Raw genomic sequence first — 15067 nt, 5'->3', positions numbered from 1 at the left:
TATATATATACTCATATCCAACTAGTATATCATATAAGGTTTTGTAATTGTTTTTGTGACGAGACGCAGTATATTTAACATATTTTTAACAACTAATTTGGCTGTCAAGCAGAACGTTGAATTAGTCAGTTCATCCCCATTGTTTTCCATAATTGTTTTAGACGATTGTCACAATGGAAATGTTGACAGGGCTATTTTTGTTCTTGTTCTTATTTATTTCTCGTATTTAAATATTCATGTTTATTTTCATATTTAATTTTTATGGTCAGTTATGGTCATGAAAGCGTTAATAGAGATGTATGATAGTACAAAAAATAAAGATGTTGATATCATGCAGGGGCGGATCCAGAGGTGTCCGAAAGGGGGCCGAAAGGTGGAGCCGATCGAGGTAACACCACCCTAGAGGGTCCGGGGTCATGCCCCAGTAAAAGTTTCGTCACTAGACGCCCGAAAATAACCTCTGAGGCGTTTTGGGCAATCACTTTATTTTTTACTTTCCTAAATCCGCCCCTGTCATGTGTGGATCGAATGTCGGTCCTGACCTGATGGTGGGAGCTTCTAGAGGAGTAAACCCGTTTTGCGACCTGTGGAAAGAAAATCAGCCCTGGAAACAAACTGTGAATGCGAATACCCGAATTTTGTGCGCATAAACGAGCACACAAGCACAGGACTATCCTCTGTAGAAGTAGGCGTACGCGTGCCTGTTGCTTAAAGGCCAACTCAGACAGCGTCGGCCGACGCAGCCCGACCCGGGGACAGTCTTAAGCCGTCGTGAGAAATATTAAACACGTTTGATATTCTACTACGCGACTGCCCCTCGCGTCTGCGTTCAACTCACACAGACCCGACGTGACAACAAATCGCGTCGGGCTGCGTCGGCAGACGCTGTCTGAGTTGGCCTTTATGGACACGGGCTTTTTTATTCTCTATATTTTATCTTATTAATTTTTAAGCCCCGTTTTTGTATGAACCATCTTGATTGAAAATTAAAAGTAAGATGAAAAAACCTTTTGTTTTCACAGAATCTGTTTTGCCTACTTCTACGGGTCAACTTAGTTGTTACAATTTACGACAAGGTTTATTAACATTTCTTTGAAAGTGTGACAAGAAAGTGTTTTCCAAAAACCGAAAGGTCCACTGATTAATCTCAGATAAGATAGTATAATACATACTCCAAGTATCGAAATGCACGCCATCGTGTCGGGATTCAATATTCCGACATGAATTATGTCATAATTTAATGTCGGAATATATTAATCCCGACACGATGGCGTGCATTTCGATACTTGAAGTATGTATTATACTATCTTACAAGAAAGTGTCAAGCACAATTTTAAGTTATTAAAAAACTGGAAAAAATCATATCTGGAGATATCAACTTGAAGGTGTCAGTATGCTGCAAATACCAGTCGTGGATCGATACTAATTCACGGCTAAACATACTTCGTTAAATGAAATCAAATACATATTCTTGTTTAGTTTCAGTAGTCTAGCTTTAGCTTAATATTTTATACCTTTTTAATAAATAAACATGTGAAGCTGCTTCACGGGCTGCTAAAAATGATAATCTAAAGCGACTCCCAATTTCATAATATTCACATTTATTTCATTAAGTAGATAGCATTCTTGAGGTGAAATATAAATACAAAATGTTGTCATGGAGATGTCAAATTTGCTCCTTTAGATGGTTATCGTCAATTAAGTTTTCTCGTTCGATTTTCCGTTTCAAAATCAGTTTCTGTCCGATCTAAACTGTGTATTTCCTGTTTATGGTTAATCGCAGCAGAATAACAGACTTGGTTAATGTCCGCCTCTCTATTCGCATTGGCAGCTCATTATGGTTTTTCTTTAGGCGCAGTCTTCGGATTAGGCCTAGGCCTACCTATACCAGATTTTGTCGTTTTTTTTTTTTTGTTTTTTTTTGTTTTTTTTCTTTCATTTTGAAACAGCAGCAATATGCCTACTTAACTTATTTATTAATATGCCTACTTATTAATTATACTTATTAGTATCCGGCTACTTTAAACTTACAACACGAGTTCTTGTGCTCTAAATATAGGCCTAGGCCTATCATACTACTTGCATTCGTTAATGGCAGTTGCGAATCAAGTGGGTGAAACAGAGGGAATCAGCACCCCCCCCCCCCCCCCCCCCCCCCCACACCCCGCCATCATACACTTTGCTCGTTTTTAATTTAAAAAAAAAATAATATCTTATATCATTGTTATGTTGCTTACATTTGAATTTCCTATTTAACAAATACAATATGATCAAGACAACGATGACCCTTTGTAATTATAATTATGTGGCCACTAATAGAATCTGATCAGTCACCAAGTAGATATATTGCGCTAATTGTATTATACTGTTGTAATGGTAACGAAGACCTGAGGAGAGGTAGAAACATTCATTTTCGTTGAATCAGCGCTGCCATCAAACGTACAAAATGTAGTAGACAATAAGTTTAGACATAGGTTAGACTTCCTAGCCTCAGGGCCTTCAGAACCACACCGGCTATGGCTGGACCACCTTTTCTCGTACTTACTTTTGAACACAGGCCTACACAGATATATAAAAATAAATACCAATTAATATAATATTTGTCGTTGGAGTCGGCCAAACGGTCATCACCACAATGAAGGGTAAAGCCGGCTCTGATTACATTCAATTTTTTTAAGTATGAATTTGCTATCTTCCAGGTATAGGCCTAATTTGCACACCTCAGCGCCAACGATGGTGGGGTTCAGTGAGCATGTGTTCAATAATGTACTCTGGTACGTGCTCCAATGACCGGGGGTAATAAAGTGAAGTCTAACATCCTTATTTTAAAACTAAGATATCTCTATCTATGTTGTCTTTTACTCAATGACAACATTGATGACAATAGACATATCTTGTTTTAAATAAAGATATACAGTACCTCTTTTTGAATAGAGATATCTCTAAATATAAATATATTAGTTTTAAATAGAGATATCTTAATTAATAGAGATCTTTATTAACAGAGATATTTCTATTTAAAACTTAGATATCTCAATTTGCAACTATATAACAATTCGGCTCGTCATATTCTGAGAGAAAACATAGCAGCCAGAAGACGCAAATAGCGACAACAAAGTCAGTAGCTCCGGTGACAGCAGCGCAGCTTATACAAATCAAATATATATATATATATATATATATTAAAAAAAATAATTAAGGTTATACGCCATCGGAATCTAAACACAACCAATTTATTTGTTTAGATAATGAAAGGAATTCAATATAATTATATTTTTGCTTGCTTTTTAATTATCTGTAAAAATTAAATTTATTTTTCTCTTCGACGAATTATATTTCCCACTCCCGTCGGAGCCCAATTTTTTTCCCCAAAGGCTCTCTCACTATGACGGTACTAATTTGTTTCTGTTGCATTGCATGTGGTAATCGTATACCTTAAGTAGATTTGACAGGCTGGTTGGTTAGAACTGCTGGCGAACTTGCAGCAATTAATTTCGTTGAACTCGACGTTACCTTTCCTGTGAAAATCCACGTATTCGTGGCTGATAGAACAGACCATTTGCATGGGGATATAGTACGGAAGTCAAGAAGTTTGGTAAAACTTTTCATCCGTAAAAAATAAAAAAAAAATAAAATAAAGAATTTTATAAATTGCACAACGTATTTTTTTTAAACAGAATACAATGAAATTCATATCAGAACTTCCCATACATATTTTTTGAGTAAACTAACAAAATATAATGCATCATTATACAAAATGCGCGCGTTTACTCGAGTGCGTCGCAGTGCGCGCGAACTGAGCGTCCTTTATACAAAGGGTTGATGTGCTGATATATGTATATATATATACACACACGATATATATTGAACGCTAAAAAAAGGAATCTGCGAGTATGATGTAATGCTGTTGCTAGATTCGAACCCAGGACACGAGAGAGTGCAGGTGTGTATATATATATATATATATATATATATATATATATATATATATATATATATATATATATACTAATAAGTTATTAATTAAAGGCGTTTCCTGACAGCTTTAACATACTGCATAAGGCCTGTAATATTTAGAGCGTACATAGACCATGCAACCTACCTTGGTTTGTCTGTTTAAATAACGCAACGTTAACTGGGCGACGGTAGAAAACGAACTGAAATCATCACCAGAATAACATAGCTTGCCGTGCCATTGAGCTCCATGCCATGGTCGTATAAATATCCTAGAGGAATGTTTAAAAAATGAAAATTTTAGCTGGAGAATAACAGCGGGTAACCGCTCAAACTTAAATTTTTATGGCAGTAGCTCCATAAACACCTGGATATATGGTGAAAGTCTCCCGTTGTGTTGGGGCTATACAATAGTAACTTGTATTTTTACGACGTGACTTTTATAGGACTGATCTTTCCGGAAATTCCTGCTAGGTCTACTGCGCAGACTAGGCGGACAGGAAACGTATAATTCAAAGACCCTAACTGGCTGGATGTGATTTGATTAAGCATTTGGAAAAAATAGTTGTAGGTCTATATAAATCTTGTATCATTTCATTCGTCAGCATATTTATATATAAACTGTACCTTGTAATATCTTAAAATTTCTTCCTTTATATTTTAGATATACGATAACTTCATTTGGGTTCGAATCCCGGTGGGGGACACGTTTCCTCAAATACTGTAGTTATTATCATCTTTAATCAACACAAGTGGAGAGGGGATATCTCCATACCAAAGTGTTACTATAATGTGATTTAGTAAGATAATAACATGTATTTAGTTTTTGTTTTTTGTTTCATTTAAACCCTTGTCGGAGAAAAAGCTGCACATCAATTAAGTTTGCTTGCTGCCTATCTTGTCATCTATATCTGAGGGTGTTGTGTTGTCCGTTGGATTGGATTGGACTGGATGTATTCGATGTAAACACCAAGAATAGCCCACGAAAGTCTAGAAGAAGACTTATTTCCAATGGGGTCCTTATCTGGTGGTGGTTAGGCAATACACCGGGAGACAATCCCCTACTCTTTTCCGAAGGGTGTACTGCGTTCTTTAACGTGCACTTGGGCCATAAATGCACACGGGACCAACGGCTTAAACGTGCGCTATTGTAACTTGTATTTCAGCCCTCCAGCTGAAACACAAGGAGAGGCAGCGATGGGAATTGAACCGGGTACCTTGGGATCTCCGCGGTTCAGCGCACACACAGTGGCTACCACCAGATTAGCCGACTGAGAAGCTCCTCGTTTTCCTTTGTATATCGTTTTTAAAGTTATTAGCAAAATTAATCAAATTAAACACACAACCATACAGACTCCAAAAAGACTAAGAGAAGGCATGGTGAATCGATATTTCGTTCTTTATTTGAACATCGTCATCATCAGGAAAGCCATTATTTTTGTTTAGATTTTTTTCTTCCATATCGTTTTTCCTATCTTTTTGCACAGGGTTTTTCAGCCCTGCACTTTGGTCATTTTCATGCTTGGATCTTTACCAAACTTTCTCCAAGCATAGACCGTATAAAAAATATGCCTCCTTAATGTCAATTCGGAGTGGGATGTGGATGCGAGGACCATTATTCGATCATCATCATTCCTGTATGATCTTATAATTATTATCTAAATATAATCAGTGAACCACTTGAAATGCATGTGCAGGCCTTTAGCCTACTTATCTAGGTTTCCAATTATGTACTAATGTAGTTATCTAAGGTTAGTACTATGATGTACATTTAAGTGGTATTATGTTCCACTTCCCAATGTTTGTCGGTAGACTTAATATTTTAATTATTTTTTTCCAATCTAGAATTTCACTGCAATTTTGTAAATTTGGAATAAAATGTGTAATTGAAATTTATGAAAAGGGTAGATTGGATAACATTGGGCACTCGTAAAAATACTAATATTATGTTTACTAATATATGACATCACTGCCCTAATTCTATTTAATTCCAAAATAACGATTATGTATTTTTGAAAGAAAAAAGATCACAGACAAATAATTTCTTAGCCATCTTAATTTTTGTACCGCTATTTTTCCTTAGAATTTCCCATGTTTGGTATGCATATTATTACCTCTTTTTTACCTGTAACAATGATCAGATAGACACACGGAAATGTTTTCACTATAACGAAGGAGGTCACAAAGCTAACTATGCCCAAGAAAAAGTTTCTTTCGAATGCCACAGAGTTACGACCATCCTCAGTAGTTGATTGGTCGGGTCAAATAAAATGTTGGTACAAACTAGGGTGATTAATATGAGCTTTTGCAAGAGCGAATTTGAATTGGTTTAACTTTTGTTGAGAGCCTTTTGGTGCAGTGGCGCTGCTTCGTGTTGGTCGTAAGAAATCATGAATATTTGTATTTTCTATATTTTTTCTACGTTAAAAAAATTATACGATAGCATTCTATTAAATTGATTTATTATATGAGAAGTGTAAAAAAAAAAGAAAATCGAGAAAAAGTGAAATATCAAAACAAAATAGTAATGCAGTCAAAAATCAATATTTTGTTTTTTAATTCCAATTTTTCTTAGCCGAAATGGTAAAAATTTGGTGTCTAATCACATGTTATGTCTCTTTATATATTGATTTTTGACAATTTTCATTTCGGCCATCTGGAATTTCGAAATGGCTGCCATTATAGCTTTTTGAAATCATGTTTATTGAACTCAGTTGACACAATAACATATGCTGCTATGTGATGCTAAATCAGCAGAGAAACCTTGGTCCGAGAAAAATGGTCTGATTTTCACTATACTATGGTGCAAGTTTCATAGAATCAATCAGCAGATTTCCTGGAAACTCATTGAAACTATCAATACCTAGGCACAAAATGTAGTCTAGAGCTAATATATTTCATTTGCCCACAATGAAACTCTAGGGGCATCATGTGGGCTAAGTGTCCTAACTGAGGTGTGAATTTTCCGAAAATCGAGATATATATTTTTGTGATATTTTGGGTCAAAAGTCAAGGTCACGTGACTTGACCTATATAACTTTCACTAGTCCGGACATCATTGAGTTGCATATCATTGGAAATAGAATCTTCTCCTCTATCCAAGTACCAGAAGTTTCAATAGAGACATAAGCAGTTGTCTGTCAGAAGGTGAGTTTTTTAGCCAAATCTCATGAACATTTCAAATTGCTCTACTCATCAGAAAATGCTGGCGCGGAGCCAAAAATTTCACTGTGTGGTTATCTCAGGTAGACCCCCAACAGGCAAAATATTGGGCGATTTCAAGGGGGTCGGGCAAAAAAGTGTGTTGGAACCATTATGGAAAGACTCAACAATGAAATGGGACTTTTTTTTCTTATCGCCCTTGAAAATACACGTCATTAACCCCTGCTTCTGATAAACCAGCGTTATATCCATAAATCAGTGATTAACATTTAATTTATATATATATTTATGTAGTCTTGTAATTCTAAGTTGTAGTTATACAAGTGTAGAGTTTATGGTATAATAGTTTTACTTCATTTTGAATTTGATCGTGATCGTAAAGCGATGTACCGTCCTGCCTTTTCTAATAAAATATTTTTTTAAAGAAATTTCTAGATTCTAGTTTGAGGAAAAATATTGGTTTCTCTCCTTATACAATCTAGTTTGCTGTTGACCTTTAACGTGCCTTGCACACTTTTTAAAGTGGATAAATGCGCTATTATTATTATAACTTCTGGGCACTCCATTTGATCAACAGAAGTCCTACTTAACTTCTCCAACTTTAACTTCGTACGGTTACTGTGCCTTTATGCAGCTGTAAGAGCAAGTAAGGTAAGACACTTTACTTAACGTTTGCCTCTCGTCTCCCAGGAGTATAAATGGGAGGGTCATGCTGTTAACCTGCTCATCGGTGACCCTGCTACGACTGTTCCAGTCAATTATTAACAGCAACTAGAATCGATTATGATTCATACAAACGAACGAACGAATGAATCCTATTAAAATGACAATAATTATGGTCTTTCTGAGTTATGGCCGATTTGGTGTAAGGCTCATTTGAAGTTTACTTTTCAACTTACATTAATTTCCAACTTTATATCTTATGTAAAAATAGAAGTGAAGTTTGATTATTATTTAACGCTAATCATGTCATTTGTTTTTTATTAATAACTGTTGTACTTTAATTTCCATTTCAAATTACTTGTGGCCGATCTCGATTGGTGTTTGGAATTCAACAAATAACCAATATCCTCCAAATACAAGTGTAGTTGTAATATACATGTATACAACAATAGTTAAGTAAGTACTTAATCATTTATAATTTAATAATTAATCGTAAAGCCTATGTGGGCTGTCCGTTTGTATATAGAAAGTAGGCTAAATACGTTTCTTTACAACTGTTCATATTTAAACTGTTGAACTTTAGAGGGCGCGAAGATAATAGAATGGATATCATAAGTGTAAACTTTTGCAAATAATGTATACCAAACGCATAAACTTAAAACTTCAACAAACCATTTTAATATCATTATTTTTCTATTGAAGGTATCGGTGATTAAAACATAACTACTTTTTTAAAACATTATAAGAAAACTGATGAAGTCCACTTGGTGGACGAAAGCTAGAGAATACATTTTTACAAGTTAATCTTAAAAGTGCTGTTGGGCTGTTGTCATTTCTTATGGTGTTCTAAGGCCACTACACTTTATATTCACTGTTTTTAAAACATAAATATTCACATACTGAGAATGAAATTGTAAAGAATGAAGATGTAATGCATAGAAGAACGGTAGTGAAAGTGTCAATATTCAGTTTCAATAAACTCACATTAAGTAGGCTACACAGCTAGGTTACACAACTAATATATTACCCAACTACCGTTTTACTATAGGCCAATAAACACATGAAATGCAGATTAATGAAATCACACTGGCACACTCTCTTGAGCATAGAGGTAAATGTTTTGAACATTGAACATTTTCAGCCATGGTGGGTAGACACGATAAGGACTTTATTTACCCCCTATGTTACTTTAGCTGCCGATATGCTATAATTAAAACGCTAGTCTAACTATTCCCACTTATTGGTTTTTGTATATCACATAATTGTCATAGATTAATAGTCTCTCTATACACATTGTTATAGAGTATCTCTATAATTAATGTTCTCTTTTCAAATTAAAAGCATGACAGATTCAGAATTCTAGCTAGGTCGTAGCTACCTTATTTCCATTTAACAAGCGGTACAATACCTTAAATGTTCCACTAAGTGCCTTTCAAACAAGTGGCGCTCTCGAGACTCGAATAAGCAACGCAACTTATAACCGTATTTTATTTCGCTAAGCGTTGATGCGGCGTTTATTAACACTGATATTCTATATTTTTAAATTATTACGTCGTGGTGTGGACGCTCATAGGCCTACCCAGCGTTTTGTTATGTTTCGTATAATATTACGATGAAATAATTTAGCTTTCTATGACGTAGGCCTACAAATACATAGTAACTAATTTAGCACTACATTAATTTGTAATAGGCCTAAGCGCCGCTCTGAGTAAGCGCATGCACTAAAGCCTCCCATTATGTGCCGCGGCACTTAATGGAACATTTTGGGCCTTAAAATTTCAAACTTCAGTGTCCTCATCATCAGAATATTCTCGATTCAGGACTATGCCATTTTTACCAGCGTCATCGATAGAAGTGATTCCACTTTCTTCTAAATATTCGCCCGCTACTACATTTCTGTTACCCTGGTTTGAAGATATAAATTCTTGATCATCAACTTGGTCAGCCTCTTTGTCTTCGTACTGCGGCGTTTCGTCATTCATGAATTTCAGATGTTGGCCTATTGGTCCAGGTTCCTTGAGTACCTGGCCCACAACGTCCTCTTCAACGACTTCCTTGTCTTCGTGGTTATCGTTATCATTCGGACTATCATCTAACTGAACCATTTGCATATCGCTTAATCCATTCAACGTGTGGCCATCGTTGCCATTGTGTCTTTCATCTTCGTGCGTATGTATTATACCGTCACTGTATTCGGACGCGTCCCATATCGGCGTAGTCTTAACAACCTTACTTACTTTTTGTACAACATCTTCCGCAATTTCATCAGGAACGTGTTGAAAATGTTCTTCTTGATGAGTGGCGTTTCTTACTATCTCCTCAGCTTTCCTTTTTGAAGGGGTGACTTGTCTTTCCTTTTCGGGTTCTGGCTCTGACTCAGGGTCTGATTCTGGGTCTTGTTTAATTTGCAACGAGGTTTTCGTTTTATGGCTTGGAACATTCTTTTTGTATTCCCCTGGCATGTTTCCGTTACCTATAGGCTTATAGTGCGCAACAACTACGTATTTATTTTTGTTCCTCATCCTGGCCTTTGCTACTCCGAATTCGGTTGACGTTTTCCAAACCATTTGAGTAAAACGACTTGTATCTATGAAAAATAAAAACACACACATTTCAATATTTACATAATTTATAAGTAATTATAAGTTAAATGAGAGCTATAATACATAGCACAAGGTTGTCTGTGTAGTGTAATGTCGACATGATCAGTTCTCGAGCTCTCAATTCATGCGGTGGTATTCGTGCGAAATTGCCTATAAATTACGGAGTAAAATCCCTAGTGTAGGGTTTATAGGGAGACTGAAACTGTTTGTCACTAGTATGGCCTAAAACTGTGTTTTTATATCACAATGTTAGGGATTGGCAATCAAAATAACGTTATTTGAAGAGGCAAATTAATATTTATGGTATGACGACCTAATTGATGTGGCATCGGGCAAAGGGAGAATCTCCCCTTGCCCTTCCACTGGCGCCACCTCTTCACTCTACTAGTAATCAATACTTTGTGATGCAGAGTCTCAATCAGATGTTTCACTGTACTTTTAGTCTTAGGTACCACTTGAGAAGTAAGTGTGGTTAAAATAAGAGAGGAAATTCGACGATTAGATGGGAAGCCGGTTCTTCTGACAAGGACCGAGACCGGGCCATCGCAGTGGCGCCACTACTAGCTAAAAGGTATACTATTCTGTGTTTGTGATGCTTATTCTGTGTGTTTTTAAATAAATAATTAATATTTAATTGGAAATTATCTTATATACTGTATATATATATATATATATGTATATATATAATAATATAATAATAATAATAATATAATAATAATAATAATAATAATAATAATAATAATAATAATAATAATAATAATAATAATAATAATAATAATAATAATAATAATAATAATAATAATAATAATAATAAAAGTGAAAAAAGAGGTCCATCTCAAAAAGAAACCCACGGGCTTCTTTTCGGTATATATATACTCGTGTTTTAATGCATTTATACTATACTTACTGCGTTGCCACATAGGGTACCTAAACTTGTAAGCTTTGGACTCCTCCAGCCACTTGCCTACCACATGACTGCCAGACACCTTCTCATTCTCCTCGGTTATAAAAATATTCTCACCGTGTACTGAAAGTAGTCAAAAGAATTCGAAAGTATTCAACTTGGAACTATTGGAAATTTTGGGTTGATAGATACTTGCAGTTGAAAATGATAGATTCTGACATTGTACAACCTTCAAATTAGAGATTTATATTTCTTTATCAGAAACAAGTCTGTAGATTTAAACTAATCACACCCCTTCCCACACACACACACACAATATATATATATATATATATATATATATATATATATATATACATACTGTATATATATGTATATATATATAATATATGGTTTAATTACCACTGCTGATGATATTTGCAACTCCTTCGACCGTTTTACTTTTACAGATATATGCATTGACTATATATAATTCTACATATTTAATCTTTGCACCCTTGTCATATATATTTAACTGATGTATACCAAGTCAGTTCAACAGATTGTGTTGTGTATTAAAAAAAATACCACATAAATCACCTCTATTTTCACTGTGTTGTAGATACCCCTTATTGGCCAATGTCTTTGCCCAGGCCATAGCAGAAGAGGCGGCGTCTTCAGACCAGTTCAGCTTCGGGAAATCATAGTCCTCTCGTATGGTGTTGTGGGCTGCTAGGCAGGCGGACTGAAACTTGTTTGCTTGAAAAAAGATAAGATAAAATAATATAAGCAACTGTTTACATTTGGGTGATTTTTTTTTTAAATTATAAATTTACACCTTATTGAGTTCAGTCAAATAATCTGTTCACGGAGGTATGAACTGTTGTAAGAGCAGACGATTTCTCAAACAGATGGTAGAGTGTAATTCAGTCATGGAGCAAAATGAGTACTCCGTGTGCATGTCATGGTAAATCAAACCACTCAGATATCTTCATCGGCTCTCAAGAACATAAGAAACCATGTTACCATTTTAAAGATGTCGAGATAAGTTCAAAGTTGTGGGTTCAAAAGATTCAACTACTGAATCGTATTGTCATATTTTGGCAACCAGACATAAGATAACCAAAAAGCAAACATAGCTGGGGAGATGAGCCTTTCCGATATTTTCAGATATTCATCACATTGGTTTACGGGTGTATAAACTCTCATTTAATGAGTGTTGCATGTTCTTAGACTGTCAATTCTTGTTGATCCTCTTTATTTGTATTAGCTTTGTCATCTGCGAACTTTATTGATCTAGTAATATTAACGTAGTATTGAATCAATATCTACAACAACATATGGTGAATAAGAAGGAAGCAACAATTAGTTACTATTTGTTTAATTTCAAGACACTGTCACTGGAAAGTGTCAAATGAACACCACAAAGTGTTAAAGATCCTACACTTTCATAAGTGTTGAATATGTAACACTTTTTTGAGAGTTGAAACAACACTTACGGTGTTGTCCCTGTAGAGACACTTGCTAAGTGTTATATATAACACCTAAAGCGTTATTTTTAACACTTTATTTTTAAGAGTGTACAACAACATATGGTGAATAAGAAGGAAGCAACAATTAGTTACTATTTGTTTAATTTCAAGACACTGTCACTGGAAACATGTTTATTGTTTGAATGTGTGCATGGCAAAGTAATAATGTATTTAATGCTTGCGGTACACCACAAACTGTACTGCAAGCATTAAATATATGTAAACATGTTTGTTTCATGGCAAGATTGAAAGACCTATGTGATTGCATGAAGACGTTTAGCTACAGCCTGAGCACTTCTTTGGTATGCGACGGTTTACTTTCCAGTCTGCCTTCATTGCTCTGCAAAATCAAGTTCTTGCATTGTGTTTTCTGATATTGCTTCCTTAAGTAATAAACAAAAACAGTAGTTGCATGTCGACCTTACAAATTTTACCCACGTTTCAGTTGCATGTCGACCTTACACATTTTACCTATGTTTCAGTGGTTTTATACTAATGAGCCTTCCTAAAATAGAAAACAGCAAAACGTCAGGCAGCTTGCAAACATTTACATCTCGCAGACATGCATAATACAGTTTATTATGTGATGAGGGCGGCGTTTATCAAAAAAGAATCGTTTAAATCCAAATTCAAAATAAGGAATGTTAAGCTTTTGTGGATTCCACACGGAAAGTAACTATTTTGTTGTCCTGAAAAGTACTGAAGGACATAGGAATAGATATTATATTAGTTAAGACGAACATCTTAAAAATTGATAATTGATATAAATGAACGGTGATCAGTTACGTTTTTTTTTTGTTTTTTTTTTTTTGTCTTTTTTTCTTTTTACTTTCCGAAAGTACTTAGCACTCACGGAACCATATTTATGACTGGTGTAACATTTGAAAAATCAGTAATTTACAAAACATATTATATATTTTAAATTAAAACTCATAAAATAGGTATGTCTAGTAATGTTATGTTATTTACACAAATATATTTTTGTAAGAGTAGTACAGTACAGTATTACTATTGCAAATCGTATTTTATGTTATGTTATTCATAATTCTTTTGCGCGCTCCTCACATAATACGGTATCTATGTTTGTTGATTTTATGAGACTAGCGATATACATTTGCTGGTAGGGAAATTAATGTACGCTACACCGGGATACACCATGGGACAGGCGTCTCATATGGACTTTTCAGATTACAGCATAAGCAAATATTTGCTCTGGGTACTGTAGTCTGATAGGGTTGCATTATTTCTAAACGACATCACACACGCACCCACACACAAACCGACGCATTCTTGTGTAACTAGGCCTAATGCGACTAAAATTTGAATGAACATGATATATTGAACAGGATTGTGTACGTTGGTCACACGTAATTTTACAGTCGCACACAATTATTAGTAAATTACGCATAAACAAACGATTATGATCAACAACAACAGTCTAAAAAACGCACACATATTTATTTCTGTACAGAAATCTATTTGCACATTAAACATAAAAAACAATATTACATATTGCACATAAACTTATGATAAGCAAAGGTAAGCCAATTCTTAAAACGGAATGACCATTCATAGAACACTAATGTTTTTCCATCAAAACTAGATTCAGAGCTGAATATTAAAAGTAAATAAAATTGCTAAACAAAGCGTACAAGGTCAATTTGGTTTAATCCATAAATCAGGGTTAAGTTTTGTTGAGCTTTTAAATCCAATTAACCGATATTTTTCTAGTTTTTGCATATACACTTCTTTCTACACATAATAGAGACATAAAATTCATTCAAGACGAATATTTCGGACACGCCTGTGCCCTTTGTTTATGTAGGTAACTTTGATCAGGGTAAGGATGCTTTGATCTTTAGATTATTCATAGCTATGTCACTTACTAGGGGTAATGTTTTGGTTGGTCGAACACTTTTGGTGCTTGTGCATATAAGCTTGCAAATATGGATAATTTTTAATTCCTGATGATGGCATAATTAATGTCAAAATATTGAATCACGACACGATGGCGTGCATTTCGATACTTGGAGTATTTTACTATATTATCTGAGATTAATTGGACCTTTCGGTTCCTGTGTCCTTCAGCGTTTACACGTATGAATAAAAATGCCAATTATCTTACGATTATCTTGGTTAATTCCTTATAGTCTTGAATAAATTTTATGTCTCCATTATGTCAACGTATGCTATCGTTTCATTTTCGTATTTGCTTATATTTATATTTCTGTGAGACCTACGTGGAGCCAACTACATCGGATACAACTATA

General features: G+C 34.9%; 2 protein-coding genes across 3 annotated transcripts in view; both read right to left on the bottom strand.

The window, feature by feature from the left end:
* LOC117120303 (ileal sodium/bile acid cotransporter-like) overlaps positions 1-4397 on the bottom strand; it is a 6353-nt gene extending 1956 nt beyond the window's left edge. Inside the window, exon 1 of the mRNA XM_033265321.1 lies at positions 4103-4397. The gene's annotated coding sequence lies outside the window, so the exon portion shown is untranslated. The remainder of the gene's footprint in view (positions 1-4102) is intronic.
* Positions 4398-8434: 4037 nt separating this feature from the next.
* The window catches only part of LOC117120299, a 13548-nt gene continuing 6915 nt past the window's right edge, over positions 8435-15067 (bottom strand). For both annotated transcript variants that reach the window (XM_033265315.1, XM_033265316.1), the window contains exons 5-7: positions 11866-12024; positions 11290-11409; positions 8435-10366 (exon numbers count right to left, since the gene is read on the bottom strand). In XM_033265315.1, the coding sequence (XP_033121206.1) occupies positions 9558-10366; positions 11290-11409; positions 11866-12024 (1088 nt within the window). In that variant the 3' untranslated portion in view covers positions 8435-9557. The remainder of the gene's footprint in view (positions 10367-11289; positions 11410-11865; positions 12025-15067) is intronic.

Source organism: Anneissia japonica, unplaced genomic scaffold (assembly GCF_011630105.1).
Source record: "Anneissia japonica isolate Jap-2015-1 unplaced genomic scaffold, ASM1163010v1 scaffold288069_len450862_cov184, whole genome shotgun sequence".
In the NCBI taxonomy this organism is placed as follows: Eukaryota; Metazoa; Echinodermata; class Crinoidea; order Comatulida; family Comatulidae; genus Anneissia; species Anneissia japonica.
Note: the sequence above shows the minus strand (reverse complement) of the source record. Positions and strands in the feature narration are given on the sequence as shown.